This window comes from Peromyscus eremicus, chromosome 7 (genome assembly GCF_949786415.1).
Source record: "Peromyscus eremicus chromosome 7, PerEre_H2_v1, whole genome shotgun sequence".
NCBI lineage: Eukaryota > Metazoa > Chordata > Mammalia > Rodentia > Cricetidae > Peromyscus > Peromyscus eremicus.
In genome coordinates this window covers 73,983,477-74,000,881 of record NC_081422.1, presented here as the reverse complement: position 1 = coordinate 74,000,881, position 17,405 = coordinate 73,983,477, and the positions used below count along the sequence as shown (strand labels likewise).

General features: G+C 38.4%; 1 protein-coding gene across 1 annotated transcript in view; it reads left to right on the top strand.

Annotated features, from left to right (window-relative positions):
• The first annotated feature begins 3,009 nt into the window (after positions 1-3,009).
• Positions 3,010-17,405, top strand: part of Col12a1 (collagen type XII alpha 1 chain) — a 110,174-nt gene continuing 95,778 nt past the window's right edge. The window contains exons 1-8 of the mRNA XM_059268274.1: positions 3,010-3,082; positions 9,857-9,973; positions 11,058-11,201; positions 11,776-11,835; positions 13,565-13,828; positions 14,007-14,171; positions 14,988-15,161; positions 16,883-17,173. Coding sequence (XP_059124257.1) covers positions 3,010-3,082; positions 9,857-9,973; positions 11,058-11,201; positions 11,776-11,835; positions 13,565-13,828; positions 14,007-14,171; positions 14,988-15,161; positions 16,883-17,173 — 1,288 coding nt within the window. The remainder of the gene's footprint in view (positions 3,083-9,856; positions 9,974-11,057; positions 11,202-11,775; positions 11,836-13,564; positions 13,829-14,006; positions 14,172-14,987; positions 15,162-16,882; positions 17,174-17,405) is intronic.

Genomic DNA, 17,405 nt, shown 5'->3' with positions numbered 1-17,405 from the left:
CAGAGGAACTTTGCCATTTCTTTGGAGTTTTGGAGGGAGAAGGAAAGGTGACTTGTTCGGCTCAATTTGTCTATAGAATGTCCCCTATAGACGTTGTCGCTCTCAGTGAAGTGCACGGGCTGCTCTTTATTATCTGGTGGCTGCAGCTTAGCCAGGGTTGTTGGCTTGCAACCTGGGCACAAGACATTGCAGGAAAACGAAGTGAAGTTCTGCACACGAGGTGCAGAATTCCTTGGAGGGCCAGTGGAAAGCGCTCCCGCGTGGCGTGGCTGGGCGCGAGTGGCATTTCCAGATGCTCCCGGGGAGTGGCCCTGGCCTCTTCCTCCACTGCTTTCAAAGGGTTGGTGGGTTAGGCTGGCTTTTCACAGCTTCTGAGACATCCTTTTGAGTTCCACCTGAACGCACTGGGATTAAGACCTACCTAGGGTCAGTCAGTGGGACCCTTGAAATGGTTTCCTCTCCAGTCCTTGGGTACAGAAGTCAGAGTGTAAGGAGTCCGTGCATTTACAGAGCCGTGACAAACGGGACCCGCATCTGGCTTTCTCAGCCACCCTCCCGCGACCAGTTCGGATCTCTGGCATGCCTCCCTACCCCCAACTCCAAGGTTGGAGCCTTCAAAGGAATCATGGGGAGGGATTGGGGGAGGGGGGGGAGAAACTAAGCTCGTCTTTGGCTAACTAAGGTCAAGGTTGCAGTTATAGAAGAGGTATGTGACTCCTGGAATCTGGATGGGCCCATGGAACATATGTGTGCCTGTGGGTACGTTTGAAAAAAAAAAAATTAACTTGAGAGAGTTAAGGAGTTGGCCTCTTCCAGCAAGGGGTAGGGGAGGGGCGAGTTGTCCAAAAGGGACCAGTTCCCATAGCGCCCCCACTCCAGGCAGCTGATTCATTTTCATTCATGAGGGGGAAGTGAGGGAAATCCTACTGCCACGTAGGGGCGGCCGCTTTCAGACATCTATGTCTGAGAATGCTCAATGAAGTGTTGCTAAGCACTCCGATAAATGTTTTGGCTAAGAAGGAGAGAGAAGCTTTTCTTCAAAACGTATATGGACGGAATTCTTGGCTGGCTGAGAAGGTTGAGTTATTCATCGGATACCCCAATGAGAGATGATTCATTCTTGATGCTGAGTCAGGAAACCGATAGGTGGCGCACTAGACCCAGATAAACGGACTTCCAAGACAAGTTTTTGTTCAGCTTGTATTAAAGACAACCCCTAAAAAACTGCACACAATTTTTTGTGAGTAGATTATTATACTTTAACTCTTCTTGAACCCAACTGCCAACTTCATTCCACGTTATTATGTCAACGTTATGGCCGGGTGACGGCAACAATGGGCCAGTTATGCTTTTTTACTTAAAAACTTTTTTTTTTTTTAACTATGTAGAAAAGGGTTAGAATGTCACAGTTGTTAATTAGGAAAAAAGACATTACTAAAATCCCTTTAATCCCCGAGCTGCGCCAAAATTTTAATCTTGGCTTCATAAAAAGGAGCTCTGGGCAATTTGGCTTGCCTGCTCGTCAGACATGTAAAATGCAATTTCCACCCAGATGAAGAAAGCTTCCCTGACCCGTGTGCCAGAGATTTGGAAAGGCATGGTTGGAGAATGTCAGTTTCTTTTCTCAAGGAGAGCCCAAGTATTGGCTTATTTTTGGATTCTCAAGCACCAGTCCCCCTCCCCCTTGCATTTCTCACAAGACCTATGGTGTTGCCTTACAGTAATGTGTACTCCTTGGAATTTTCTCGTGTGCGTGCGTGCGTGTGTGTGTGTGTGTGTATGTGTGTGTGGTGTGGTGTGTGTGTGATGTGTGTGCGCACATGTGCATGCGTATGTGTGTGTGTGTGTGTGTGTGTGGGGTGTGTGTGTATGTGTGTGTGTGCAGCTGCATGCATGTGTGTGTGTGTATGTGGTGTGTGGTGTATGTGTGTGGTGTGTGTGTGTGGTGTGTGGGGTGTGTGTGTGTGTGTGTGTGTGTGTGTGTGTGTGTGTGACCACAAGCACCTTCTCAGTCCAGCTCCTTGATGGTAACTTTTGTTTCTAGATTGGACCTTAGAGTATATTAGGACATTCCATTCTGCTGATTAAACAGCCACTGTGTGCTGGGAAGCTACAAAAGAAGAGTAGGACTCTTGGTCATTAAGGAATTAACCTGGTTGCAAAATCAGGAAAAAGTCAGACTAGAATCTTCTTGCCTCTAGCGCTTGTATTAATTGTAATCTTCCAGCATTAAGAACTAGTTAAACGCAAAGATGAATTAGTGAGGTTTTTAAAAATGTAAGAACTTTTAGAAAACAGACAAGGGTATTTTACTTCTTTCTACTGCTTTGTCTCGCTTTGTTACGAATTTTAGAGTTGGTTCCCCCTCATCCTTGGTAAAGGGTTTATCAGATGTGAAAACAACATGGTTATCAGAAGAATTGGGTTTTCAGTTGGGCCTTGCATATCCCTATATCATCTCCTATATAATCTATTTCAGATCTTAAAGACTTGCATATTTTTATTCAGGACAAACTGAAGAAAATAGAATAAAAGAGGTTTATTATTCTTTCCGAATTATCCTGAGATCACTAAAGCACAGTTACCTAAAGAGTTCAGCCATTAGGAAAAAGTGGCCAAATGAAATCCGCAGCTGGAAGAGACATTTGGTTGAGTCAGGGATAAAATGACCTTCAAATTATCCATCACCTTGGCAGGAGGAAGCCATGTGCGGTCTGGTCAGGCACTTCACAGGGCACGAGTACCCCGGAGAAGAGTACCCTCTTTAAACTAAAATTCCCTGCTAGTTCCCTGATCAAACCTGTTGGTGGAACTTGACTTCCTTGGCTCCACAATAGGTCCGTTATGTGCTGGGCTGGGCGCTGGTGTTATTAAGGCAAATTTGTCTGGATTCTGGACCATGTTTAGGCTCCTGCCTAACCTGTTCCTGGCCTGCTCCGGCTGGGTTCTGATGGATCACTGATTCCTCCTGCAGATCCCTTCATGAGTCTGTGAGCCTGAGGCCAGAGCATGAAGACCAGGCTTCCCCGAGCGCTGGCCGCCCTGGGCGTGGCCCTTCTCCTGTCTTCCATTGAGGCAGAAGGTAAAATGCTTTTACTTCTCCTATGGCAAGTGACCCTGAAGAATTCAAGAAAGGAAAAGACTCTTCTCTCTTCTGCTTCTGTTGCTTGCTCTGTTTCCTCTGCACTTCTCCAGAGAAACGTCCTCTTTCTGAGGTGCGTCTATTCCCAAGCTTTCAGGTCCAGCTCTTAGAGTCTGCTTCCCCTGTTCTGTACAGTGCTGTGTGGTCTCTTTGCGCTTGTCTGCAGTGTGCTGTCCACACTGCCGCCTGCACTGCTGCCTTCCCTGAGGACCAGTCCCCTGGATAGGGCAACAGCTGCATCCAGTTCTACTAAGAGGATCCTGGAGGGCTGGGTACCGGGAACCTCAGAACATGGACATCTTCACAGGATCAACAGCTGATCACCTGGGTCGGGACTGTGACCTTGGTGACAACACGAAATAAAAGACTCCAACATTGCCATCTCCGCGCGTCTGGTTTTCTTTTCTTTTCTTTTTGAGCAGGTTGGGGGAGCTCAATTGGCTAGGCAGACTTTCAGGCAGAGGATCCCACTGTCAAACTGACTGCCACTTGGGTAGGTGCGCAGGGGATGAGTGACAAGTAGAAACCAACACGTAGGAGGTGCTCACTCAACCAAGGGATTCTGCTGTTGGTGTTTGGTTCCAAGGTTTCTAAAGCACGTGTCCCAGAACAACCCAGCTCAGAGAGGTTGGCTCTGGGCCAGGGTTTCCAGCCTGGAGGCGGCTGCGAGCTGGGCACCCCCTTGGCATGCTCTCCCTTGCTTGGCTCAGGGAGACCTGGCCGCGTCTGACCTCAATGCCTTGGCACTAGGTGACCAGGGATACCACAATGAGGCTCCAAAATGGCTCCTTGTGACCCTGCCCTCTAGAAGACCCCGTTAAACTTTTAACCTAATTTTGTTTTGTTTGGTGCACTTGGTGGTTTAATGTCTCAGTATTTATTGAGCAAGGCACGTCTATGTAATAGTCTTACCGACTCTTTCAACTATCATTTGAGTTTTGGCAAACTAATCAGATTCCGCAAGATAAACGGGTTAATTTTAAAAAGCTTTTTACCCTCTCTAATTAAAGAAACACCTTTAATAAAGTTAGGGAGGAGAATCTGTAGGCTCTGGAAATTCCAGGGTGAATTGTGCTACTTGTAGAGTGGTAGGTATGTAGGGCTATTTCTTGACAACCTTGATTTTATTTATTTATGTATTTATGTATCTATCTATCTATCTATCTATCTATCTGTCTGTCTGTCTGTCTGTCTATCTATTATATTCTACTTCAAAACTGCAGGCACAGAGAATTGATGTTAGGAAAAAAGAGCATCTCCAAATGTGCAGCACATTTAAGATCCAGCGATGCTTGCTGGCCTGGCTCACTTGATGAGTAAATGTAGGCTACACTGGCCTCCTGAAGGAGTATTCTGGTGAGGTGGCCTTTCAGAAATCCTTGCTCTGTCGTCAGTTAGGAAGGAATTTTATTTGAGAAACTTCTGGAAGCACTACTAAAGATATTTTTAGATAAGTCACTGAAGTGGCCTGTTTATTGCTCATTAAGAAAGTTCTTTGAAAATAAAAGTTTTGAGAATTCTTAAGTATAGGGTTAGGTTGGAGATAAAGTGAGTGGAAAACATCCATTCTTAACTGGTAATGACCAACCAACAAAATACAGTTAAAAAAGACATTATACTATTTGCCTTCCTGATTATTTCCGTTATTTCTCATATTTTATCCTTTAACTTTGTATTAATTTCCACATGGTGTAGTTCTTTTTTCTTTCTTTCTTATGTTCCTGTCTTTCCTCCTAGCTTGGCAGTGTCAAACAGAAGTATGAGTCACCAATATAAGCCATATATACAACTTAAACATTTTCTATAGTCATATAAAGAAAGAAAAGGGAACAGGAAAATTGATTTTTTGATGAAAGGTTTTAACATAATATTAATGTTTCAACATGTAATTGATAGAAAAACCATTAGTGACCTCTTCTGCATTTCTGTGCTAAGTTTTGGAAGCTGGGCATGTACTTTACACTTGCAGCACATTTCATTTTGGACTGGCCACACTTCAAGTGCTCCATAGCCACAGGAGACTGTTTGCTCCTTGTTGGGCAGCTCAGGTCTGGTGTTAACTACCAAGTAAGTGGCCCCAGGAGCCTGTGAAGAGCTAACAAAATTTGTGGCCAAAATCTTTCTGAAGATACTGGGCTAGAAAATGAATTTTTCCCCCCTGAAATCTTTCTGTTGGGGCATTTCAAAATTTGAGCTTGCCCCTCTGATTGCAGTCTTCTGCAAAGAAAGCCAGGGTTCCTTTGTATCCTTTCGTGTGACTCATATGCTCTTGTAGTCATATGGTTCCTGGCTATTTTTAATTTGCTTTTTATGTGCTAGAAACATAGTTTTTTGTGTTAATTTAAATTATTTTGAAATTTACATTTTGCCTTTTAAAAACCATGATAATAATTTTCCACATTGCCTCTATTTGTATGATCAATTATATTTCCATGCTAATTTACTGTGTCCTATAGAAATAAAGGCAAAGATTACTTTCTTTTTTGGCCTTAAGTATTTATTAACTAGACTAGCAAGCTTTAAACTTCAGTAGTGCTCTGTATGATCTAGATTGTGTGAATTAGTCTGGGATCGTGTATCATATGTTAATAGATTTTTAGAAAAGTTAACTTTGTATTAAACAGTTAAAGGTCAGTGTTCCTTGAGCATTGAATACCCTTTTCCTTTATCTAGAATTTGAGATGGACACAAATTTTGTGAAATAGGGTTTTAATTTTTGTAAGTTTTATTTATAGTTTATAACATGTAATAAACAATCATTATCGTCCATCAGTGATTTTAAGTCATGCCTTTAACTGCCCTGTGTCTAGATTAAGGGACTAATTTAATATATATTTCTATAACTCTGTATGTAACATGCAAGAAAACATTCAAACCAGAGAATGTAGGTGTTATGTATTCTGATTGTTTTCTTTTCTTTTTTTTTTTTTTTTTGGTTTTTCAAGACAGGGTTTCTCTGTGTAGCTTTGCGCCTTTTCCTGGAACTCACTTGGTAGCCCAGGCTGGCCTGGAACTCACAGAGATCCGCCTGGCTCTGCCTCCCGAGTGCTGGGATTAAAGGCGTGCGCCACCACCGCCCGGCTTGTTTTATTTTCTAAATGAGGAAGTGAGAGTTCCTCAAGCTGATATTAAAAAAAAAATGCATTTATTTTATTTTGGCAAATTGGTGTTTTGCCTGCATATATGTCTGTGTGAGGGTGTTGAATTCCCTGGAACTGGAGTTGTAGATAGTTGTGAGCTACCATGTGGGTGCTTGGAATTAAACCCTGGTCCTCTGCATCTGAGCAATCTCTCCAGTACCTTAAGTTGATATTTTAATGTAGCTTTTAGATTTTCTTTGTTTCTAACATATTATATTATATCCATTGATTCATCTATCCATTCACTCATCCATCCACCCACATATCCATCCATTTATCCATCCATCCATCCATCCATCTATCCATCCACCCATCCACTCACCCACTCATCCATCCACCCACCCACTCATCCACCCACCCACCCACCCACCCATCCACCCACTCATCCATAAATTTTCCATGGCTAATTCTTGAATATAGACTCTTGTTGGGTGCTCCAACTGGAAAAAAGGTTATTTTTCTTTAAAACAAGACAGACACACTAGTTTTAAAATTGTTTGGACAAGTGGGTGAGGTTAATATATCAAGTTCTATCTATATCCGCATTGATGGTATAGTGGTGAGCATAAATGCCTTCCAAATTCTATCTATATTTGAGTTGCAGATGTCCACATGCCACATATATATTATTGAACAGACATTCTAATTTCTTCTAATAGTGACTTTTTAGAGCATAGAAAAATATGTATGTACATATTAAGAAGTACTATAAGTGTTGAGTCCAAAAGTTTTTTTTACTGAAGTATTTCTTCTATTTACATCTAATCTAATGTGTGGAAAACTATACAGACAACAAGATAGAATTGTTACCTATGAGCTGTGATGATTTCTTTTGAATTTAATTTATAGAACAAGGATTACAAGACCTATAGTTAGGTTATTATAAATACGAAAGGAAATAATAAGTAAAATGTCTAAATGTCTGCATGTTATATAGAAGACATTGAATATTTTTTTACATAGTATGATCAATCTTACCATGTCCTAAATCCCACCAGTTTATGTTACAGATATCTCACCAGAATGATACTTTCATATCACAGTATTTTGATAACAAAAGCATCATGTTTAAGTATAAAGTTAAACTACCAGTTATAAATTCTTAAAATTTCATTTCTTCATGATAAGTACCCAGGTTTTATGAATCAGATTGTTATTTGTAATTTTAATTCTGTTTCCCTTGGCTTGGCTTTCGTGGTTTACATTTACAAATCATATGTTTGTAGCTAGTTAGTGTTTGTACTGTGCCAGCACCAGAATTTTCTGGAAAACATAGACTCCGTGACAATGTAATGGCGGTTGTGAATTATGTAAAAAAATTCCCAAATCAATGTATTTGTAATGATTCAAATTGATGTGGGTTATACCCTCACACCTACTTCATTATTTTTTTAATGACAAATCCCAAAATTGTAAATGAAACGACAATTTTGAAATGTTGTATATTTGATAAACTCAAAGAGACGAACAGCAGGATAGGTTCTGCTTTTCACCTCCATAGGCCATTTTTCCTACTTTCGAGTCCCATGTACCACATCTGACTTCCCATGAGCACCTTAAAATCCTCTAAAATGTTCAAGACTTTTCCCTCACAGTCATTTTTTCAGTCTATCTGGAATCCTGGTCACTTGGATATCAACAAGGTGGGCCGCTGCTGACCTTCAGCAGTTTTAACCTAATGTCCGCTGCTTCAGGTCTATTTCCTCCAAGGTTGGTGGTACTATTTTTCCATGTACTGATTTTTTTTTTAAAAAAGCTGCTCAGGCCAGTTGTGTCTGCCTTTGCATTAAATTTGTCCTGAGCCATTGCTATCAGAACAATATTTTATAATGATATTCTTAATACCCATCATCCTATTAACATCTGTTGCATGTTTGTTACATATACTAAGTGATGACTTCAGCTAAACGTTGCAATATGGTTACAGACAGAAGAATGCTGAATGATGAAACTGTGCATGCAGATTAATAGTCCTAATCTCACTGCCTGTGTATGGATAGTAAGAAAGTAACATTCATTCTACTACTAGTATGGCCAATAAAAATAAAGACATCTCCCACAGTTGGAGGTGGTGATTTATTAAAGCAGATGTTTGCCTGATCAGTTTATTTTCCTTTAAAAATGTGCTATGAATGTTAAAGACAGCTCTAATCCCTGTTAAATTCTGACTTCTGTCTCAGAGCTATTACTGCATTTTGATTGACTTTCATAAAATTCTAAAAGGAGATGGTACCCCCTTAAAACAGAGGTTAAACCATCTCACTCACAAGGAATAATACCTGTAGACTAAGATATTTAAAGAAGAATATGGCTGAAAATCATCTACTTTATCGAACGCGCTTCAAGTGTAATGATTTTCAAAGCATCAACCATGCACTGACAGTGAGTCAGTACAATGCTGCATGAGGAGGCATGAACATTGTTGTAGAGAATATCATTATAAAATATTTCAGGAATGTCTTTGTGTAATGACTATTGTACATGGAAGCTTTCGTTCATTGTGGGAAACTAAAAATAAGTCAACATTTCATTGACACATGCATGACGCTGTAAGTTTTGTATGTAAACGTTCTTTTCTGTACTCTGCAGTTATTTCTGTCATTGATTTCTCCAAGTTTTTATACACAGTCATATCTGCCAGTGCTGATCCTTCCTTACTGTTTCCTTGAAGATCTGTAAATAATTGCCCATAAATATACATTGATGTTATCTTTTCATAACTAGCCATTGTTTTGTAAAAGGCCATACTGGCATTTTAACTTTAAATGCTACTTCTAGTATGGAGTATGCCTACTACCAAGGCAATGACCATGTTGGTTTACACCTTGGGAACACAGCAAATTGGTGTAAACAGGCAGAATATCAGTTTTATAAACATCTCTAGCACTGTTTATATACTCATAAATTATTAACATTAATATGATATTAATATAACATAACATATAACATTAATATGAATATACACTTAAATGTATATTTCCTTGTAAGATATATTTTTCCTTTCCATTCAAATACATTTTAAAGCCTCTGCCACAGACTGAGATTTATCCAACAGCAATAACAACGCAACAATGCAGAGATTGAACCCAAACCATCAGTGATTTTCTTTCCACATTATAAAAATGTATGATGTCACTGTTCTAAATTAACGTCCATGGTTGTAAGCAGGTCGTGATTTGGCATGCTTGTACAAAGTGCACTCAGCATGTATTGAATTTCCTTAATTGTTATGTGAATTGTTTGCATATGTGGTTATTATATGTGACTTCATTGTTCTTGTATCCAGACATGTTTCTATTCTGCTTGATTTTGCTGGCCATTCTTGAATGACCTAGCAACTCAAGAATCAAGTGTTCCGTGCTGTCTTCTGTAATTTGTACACTTTCTGATGTTTTGTCATATCTTGTCAGCTTTTAATTTTATTCTGATCCAACAAGATATCTTTTATATTTGTTGGAAACAAATTTATGCAAAGACAACTTTAGTAAGCTTTGCTCAACACAATTCATCATTAATCATATTAACCATTTTCTGACGTTGGAAAATGCAACTAATTTCAACTCTCTTTTTGCAGTTGACCCACCTTCCAACTTGAATTTTAAAATTATAGATGAAAATACTGTTCATATGTCATGGGAGAGACCAGTTGATCCAATTGTGGGTTACAGAATAACGGTGGACTCTACAACAGGTGAGTTCCAAGATGCTGAGGTTTTAGGACAGAGATATCAAGATCATACAGTCTGTTTGCCTAACCTCACATTTGATCATGAGGAGAGCAAGAATGAGCAAGCCAGAGGGATTTGGTTGATGTCACCTGGTATTTGGTGGACTCAGGACTACAGAGTCCAATCCCATCAGGGAGCTTTTAAAAAAAGACAGTATGGCTAAAGAACTGAAGAAGGGGTAAAATCTTTTCCTTTTTCTGTTTCTCTCTAAGTTCATTTGGTTAATGGCTTCATTTATTTTAAAGAATATTCTAAAACAGCCCAAATAGGGTCCACTCTTTTTCTAGATACTGGGAATATTGGCTTCCAATGTTCAAAATGGGCACCACAAAGATCCAATCTAATATATCCCCAGTGTCCTCATGTCCCACGGTGCTCTGGCCCACATAGATATAGTACGTGGCCGGGAGCATTTCTCAGAGTTTTGTTATATATGCTATCTTTCTTAATTATGTTTTGTGAAATATTTAATATAATTGAAGTATTAACAAGCATGCAGTCCCTAGGTGCTATCATGCTTTCTGATTGAACTAAAAGTTAAAAAGAATCTAAATGAAAGCATACTGTATGTAAGTAAACACTCGATATATGATATCACAAAACATGTGATACTCAATTCAATAAATTCAGAGAACTACTGGTATGGTCCACATTTGAATGTGGTTCTATCTATCTTTCTGTTCTTTTCCAATTTATAATTAAATTGCTTTCTGAGTCATATCTTATTTATAACATTTTTTATTATTTCATGTCATAAAAATGGTGATATATTTTTGGTCTGATATTCTAACATACCTTTAATTTAGAAGAATTTTGAGCTTTTAAAAAGTATTGAATGTGATTGCTAGATAAAGGCAAGGCCATTGTAAATATTGGGTTTTCTAAAAATGCAAGGTCTTATTTTTGGAAGATAGTTAAAAACAATGTTTGGATTTCTTGAAAAAGTATGGCAAAAGTTTCAGTTTTGTTGTGCATTTAGACTTTTAAAAAATATGTTATCCTTGGGAAAGTTTTGTCACAGTCATATTTTCTTTTTTGTATTTACAGAGGGGCCTACTAAAGAATTTACCCTTGCAGCTGGTACCACTGAAACTTTATTATCAGACCTTATTCCTGAAATAGAGTATGTGGTGACTATAACTTCCTATGATGAAGTAGAAGAAAGCGTGCCAGTTATAGGCCAGTTGACAAGTAAGAGCACATACAAGTTTAAGTACTTTAGTAATATCATTCTATCATTTTCTTCCTTCCCCTTCATCCCTCCAGCCCCCGCCCAGTGCCCTTCCTCCAACTCCTTCCATGTCCTCCCCACTTCCAAACTGATAGCCTCTTTTTCTTTGACTATTGCTGTCACGTAGATCCATGGGTATGCATTTTGCAGACAATTTTCTAACTTCAGATTTAATCTCCTATTATATAGGTAACATATCAACACCACTTTCTGTGATCCTTGTTATTAGTGCTTACGAACAATTCGTTCATGCCTTTTAACCATGGTCTTTAGAAGTAGCAGAAATGTTCTGAATGAAAATTATTTGAAATATCAAAATTTTCAAGCAATAATGTAAACTCTTTTTGAAATATCTCTAACATTTCATTAACATAATTTATTTGTAAGGAAATCATTGTTTGACATTCTGACAAGCTGGGCAAGACCAAATATTTGAAAGACAATATTAAAGAACAATGTGTATGTTCTATTCTTATGAAATATGTATTCATATATTTGGTAATTTCTTTAGTTAACAATGGGCTTTTGACTCAGTTCAAACAGGTGGTCCGACAAAGCCAGGAGAGAAGAAACCTGGAAAAACAGAGATACAAAGTGAGTTTCTTCTTATATTTTTGCTTGGATTTGTAGAAGTTACAAATGCACTATAGTAGATGTTCTAATTATACACACAGCTTGATCATTTTCCCCATGTTAGTAACTATAATCTTTCTCTATAAGGAGTACAGATAGATGAGAGAAATGTATAACTAAATACTTATAAACCTTGAGTTCTTACTTTCTGGCCAATACATCCTCCTAAGACAAATCATATTAACAGATGGCGCTTCCAGGTTTGTGGGAAAAGACTGAGCTGGTCTTAGTGCTTGACGCCACTCAAATGCCATGAAACACACTTTCAGTCTACTTGTAGGTTGAGCTCATCTCTGGGATATTTCTCTCAACTTGGCTGATGATGTCAGCTTTTCCAGTCTTTCCAGAGTTCCTGCAGCCCATCTCTAATAAATTGAATATGTATCCAGATGAAAAGCACTTTTATTTAGTCTCGGCTTTGAGGCTGTTAGCTTCCTTTTGTCTGATACTGCTTTGTGTGGCTCGCTAGAGTGAACTCCTAAGGAGTTTCTTGGACTTCTGATTTTGCCACTTTGTAAGTTGGATTTATGACCCAGATTGATCATAAAAACATTATAAACACAAAGGCCTCTTTCTCTGGAAAATTTTCCTCTAGATCACTGTTTATCATTCTCTCAGATGTGAAATAATCTAAAATGAAGTTTCTCCTATGCAGTTACATTATTATTTTCTCCAAACTATCAATATTTATTCTAAATCAAAATATTCTGCCAGATATGGGTTTTAATAGACTAAAATTGCACTATTAAACAGCATACAAAAATTATTTAAGCATGCAACTTGAAATTGTCTTGCACAATTTTCCAGGACCTTTTCCTGCTCCTTTTTGCCAAAATACTTCTTTTATTATCTACCAACTAACTTCAAGGACAAAAACATCTTCAGAAATCCACTAAATGTTGCCTTGCAATACAGATTTTCATGAAAACTAACTTGCCTCCTTGACCATAGAAGAAGGAAAGATAATGCATGGTCATAAAAGCGCATTCCATTTTAATCCCTTAAGGATACCATATGGCCATTTGGACTTCTGCATTAACAATGTTTCCTCTTTTTGTTTAGTAATGGAGATTTTAGTTGTCAAATTTGAATACAGAGATAATGAAAACAAGATATTTTGGCTACTTTGCATGACTATATACATAGACTACCTTGACTATAAACTTAGACATTTATATTGGAAAATATGACAGGCTATTAAAATATTTACTCTTCTCTTCAACTAAGATGCATCTGCTTGAAGAGCACAGGTTGTATTTATCTGTTGATAAATAACAAGGCAGGAGAAGACTCTGTTGCCGTTTCTTTTGTGTGTCTCCCGGATGTTTGATGGAATCTTTATTTGGGGAAGAGTAAAGACATGGTTTAGAAAAACAGATTGGCACTGCATGTCCTTGGGCTGCATTCTCCTGGGCAGCATACATCACATGTCTAGTTATTTCTTTGCACAGAATGTCTTAGCTAGCAATTTAAAGACACCCAATCCTGTAAATGGATCCTGATAAGTGCCTTGAAAAGGTTTTGATAGTAAAAGGTTTTATGTTCTTTTATGTATGTAAATGGAAAATAATGGGTTCAACACATTATAAGGAATAGAATGATTCAGGAACTTTTTTTTTTTGCAATGTTAGCCCATGTTTTTTTAAAGGGACTGATTTAACCATTTAAAAATATGTTAAATATGTTTCAGAGTGCTCTGTCAGTGCCTGGACTGACTTAGTCTTTCTTGTGGATGGCTCCTGGAGTGTGGGAAGAAATAATTTCAAGTACATTTTAGACTTCATTGCTGCTCTTGTGTCTGCTTTTGACATTGGGGAGGAGAAGACGAGAGTTGGAGTTGTTCAGTACAGCTCAGATACCAGGACTGAATTTAACTTAAATCAGTATTACCGAAGAGATGACCTGCTGGCTGCAATTAAAAAAATTCCATACAAAGGTGGCAACACAATGACAGGTATGTTTTAGAGATTCCTTTATTGTTTAAAATAAACAAAGTGTTCATTTTGAGAGGAAATTTAAAAAAACCATTTGATTATATAGGAAGTACCTTTGGAATTAACCTTTCAATCTTCAGCTTTGGCAAAATGAGTGAGAGCCTAGAGTCAATGAACATGTTTCTTTTTTCCCTTCAGGGGATGCCATTGATTACTTAGTTAAAAACACGTTCACTGAGTCTGCTGGTTCAAGAGCGGGCTTTCCAAAAGTGGCAATTATTATCACGGATGGCAAATCTCAGGACGAAGTGGATATTCCAGCACGGGAGCTTCGGAACATCGGAGTTGAGGTTTTCTCTCTGGGTAGGTTAAGTCCGACCAGCCATTTTCTTTCTGGATCTCCTTCAGTACACTTAATGCTTAAGAAGATAAAGGTTGATTTCTCAAGGAAGGATGTTGTCAAAAGTGCTTACTGCATTTTATAGGATAGTATTAAGCCAAGTTGTCTTTGAGTAAAAATTCTGCTTATCTATTGCCTCATAAAGCTCTTTTAGTATATATGAATTAAGTGAGGTGATAGTAACATGCTTTGCCAGCTCTCTACTTTTCAAAGAACACTCTGCCAGCAATTCTAATAAAGATCCTCCTTGTATTATCATTAAGTGGATTTTATGCATTTTCTGCATTACATAATACTTGAAGTATTCACAGGGCTCCAGCTCATTCAGCACTTTGGAATAAAAAAAATATTATCTTCACAGATGTCAGAGACAAGTGATGACATAGTTAAAATGGGGGATTTTTCTATTAACCATTTGTCTTTCTCTTTTTTTTTTGTGAAATTATAAAATCCTTTGCCACTGAACATTTGTTTGTCCTCTACCTATCTCATCTATCATCTATCTATTTGAGATAACATCTCACAATGTAGGTCTGGCTGTCCTTGAATTCATAGAAATCTTCTTGCCTCTACCATGAATGTACTGGGACTAAATGCATGTGTACAAGTAACTCTGAATTTTGACTTAAAAAGGGTTAAAAATACTTTCCGTTTGAGATTTAGAATTATTGCAAAGATTGAGAATTATTGAAAAGCACTTCTTACAGTTGGTATGTGCTGTAGGATGGTCTGCTACAGGTATGTTTCCCATTTTAACATATTCCCACCTTTTTTTCAAGGTATTAAAGCTGCAGATGCAAAAGAACTCAAACAAATTGCATCCACACCTTCCTTGAACCATGTTTTCAATGTGGCCAATTTTGATGCGATTGTGGACATTCAGAATGAGATAATCTCCCAGGTGTGTTCAGGAGTTGATGAGCAACTTGGTGAACTGGTTAGTGGAGAAGAAGGTGAGTGCTTGTGTTTTGAGAGGCATATAGAAGCTAGCACTTTCTGACAGCGGTTCTTGCTATACAGGTATTCTAGAATAGATTTAATCACACCCTCCAGTGATTGTCTGGTTTCTGAACTCAACTTGTTAATATATTGGTATTATTTCCTCTTTCCAGTGGAAAATTTGACAAAATATTTAGTTTTCTGTGAAGTTCCTGAACATTTTTTTTGGAGGGGCAAGGTTTGATTAGATTTAGTTTATTTAATATTTTTAACTTTAATTAAAATATAATGGCATAATTTCTGCCCTCTCTTTCTTTCCTCCAAACCCTCCCATGTTCCTCCTGCCTTCCTTTCAAATTATGGATTATTTTTCTTTGTTTTTGTTACATATATGTTTGTGTGTGTAAATGCACAAATACATTAATACAGCCTGTTTATTTATGCTGAATCTGTTTAGTGTTACTTGTATGTATATGATTTCGAGGATCCACTTGGTACTGGATAAACAGACAAAGGGCTCACCTCTAGGAAAAACTGCTTCTCCTACTTTCTGCATTCCTTAGTTGTCTGTAGTTCTGTGTCTAGGGGTGGGGCCTCGTGAGATTTCCCTCCATTGATAAAACTCTTATAAACAAGTCTTTTTGTGTATATTGACTATCCATTACCAGGCTTCTCTGGCATTTGCTTTAATTATTTTATTTGCGGACTTAAACATTGGCAGGGTGCAGACACTTTAGCATTCTAGAACATGAAAGAGTGATAGCACTGTTTCTACCAACTGCCTAAGGACAAGGACTTCCCCTTATCACGTGCTCCCTAATGTGTTCAAAGCTTAGAGATATTCACAGATTGATCGATTTGATACTCCCACATCTGAGAAGCTTTCCCATTTCTATGGGTTGTTACTTCTAAGTACATAGAAGAGAGGAGAGGCATTTCAAAAAGATATTTTATGAGGATCCATTTGAACACCGAAAGCCCCTGGTGGTCTTCCTCCCACTGTGGGAACTGAGGAGTGGTTATGTAGAACTTTCACGTGGTTCCATCTCCAATCATACTTTGGGAAGTTCCTTGGCTTTACTTCTCCCAGGACTTCTCAATGCTTCCTAGGCTCCAAATCCTTTCTTTTCTTCTTTACAGTCTAAAGGTTAACTTTCCCCCACCCCCACCCTGTATTATCATAAGATCCATATGCCTCCTTTTACTTTACTCAGATTATCTCTCTTTACTTTAAACAGCTTAATTTTTAGTGAAGTGCAGTTGTGTGCTTGTCAAGATCAGGCAAGGTTTTTCTTGTGCTGCTGTTTGAACTTTCCTGCATGGGTAGCCATGACCACACCACAGCTGTGTCCAGCTTTCTTCAGGGCCTGTAGTGAATAAATCATCAATGTAGTGGATAATTAGCAAACATCTATATTGAGACAGGAAAATAAAAACAAATAAAATGTTAATTTAAAAATGAAAATTTTGATTTCATAGAAAGACTAAACATTAAATCTACTTTTATTTCAAAAAATTTTCTTCCCTGCCAAACTTTTTAGTGTAGGAACTAAATTCCTGACAGTAGGAACTATTGATTTGTTCATACAGGTGGAATTAGGGAGGGAGGGTATCAATGACCACTTTCTGATATAGACATCATCAATTTGAATAAGGAGAATTGAAGGTGCAAATGTAAAACCTAATGGAGTTGTACTTCATTATTAATCACCACAGTTCTTTTTTTTTTTTTCAGTCATCGAGCCTCCTTCAAATCTGGTTGCCACAGAAGTGTCATCAAAATACATTAAGCTGAGCTGGGATCCATCTCCCAGTGCTGTGACCGGCTATAAAGTGCTCCTCACACCAATGGCTGCAGGAAGCCGGCATCATGCTTTGAGTGTGGGGCCTCAGACGACCACGCTCAATGTTCGTGACCTCTCAGCTGACACAGAATACCAGATCAGTGTTTCTGCCATGAAGGGACTGACATCCAGTGAGCCCATTTCGGTGATGGAGAAGACTCAGCCAATGAAAGTTCAAGTGGGTAAGTTAGCCATTTTATCACTGGGGTTGGAATACCACAGTACGGCCTACTAGTTCAGACTTCATTTTAAACACATTATTTATAGTAGTTTTCTTCTCCATTTTTTTTGAAATTTTTTATTTTTTATTTTTTGCAATGGATGGAGTCTTTTCTGGTACCTGGAGCTTGTTGTTTTGGCTTAGACTGGGTGATTAGCAAGCCCCAGCATCTGCCTGTCTCCATACCCCCAGCA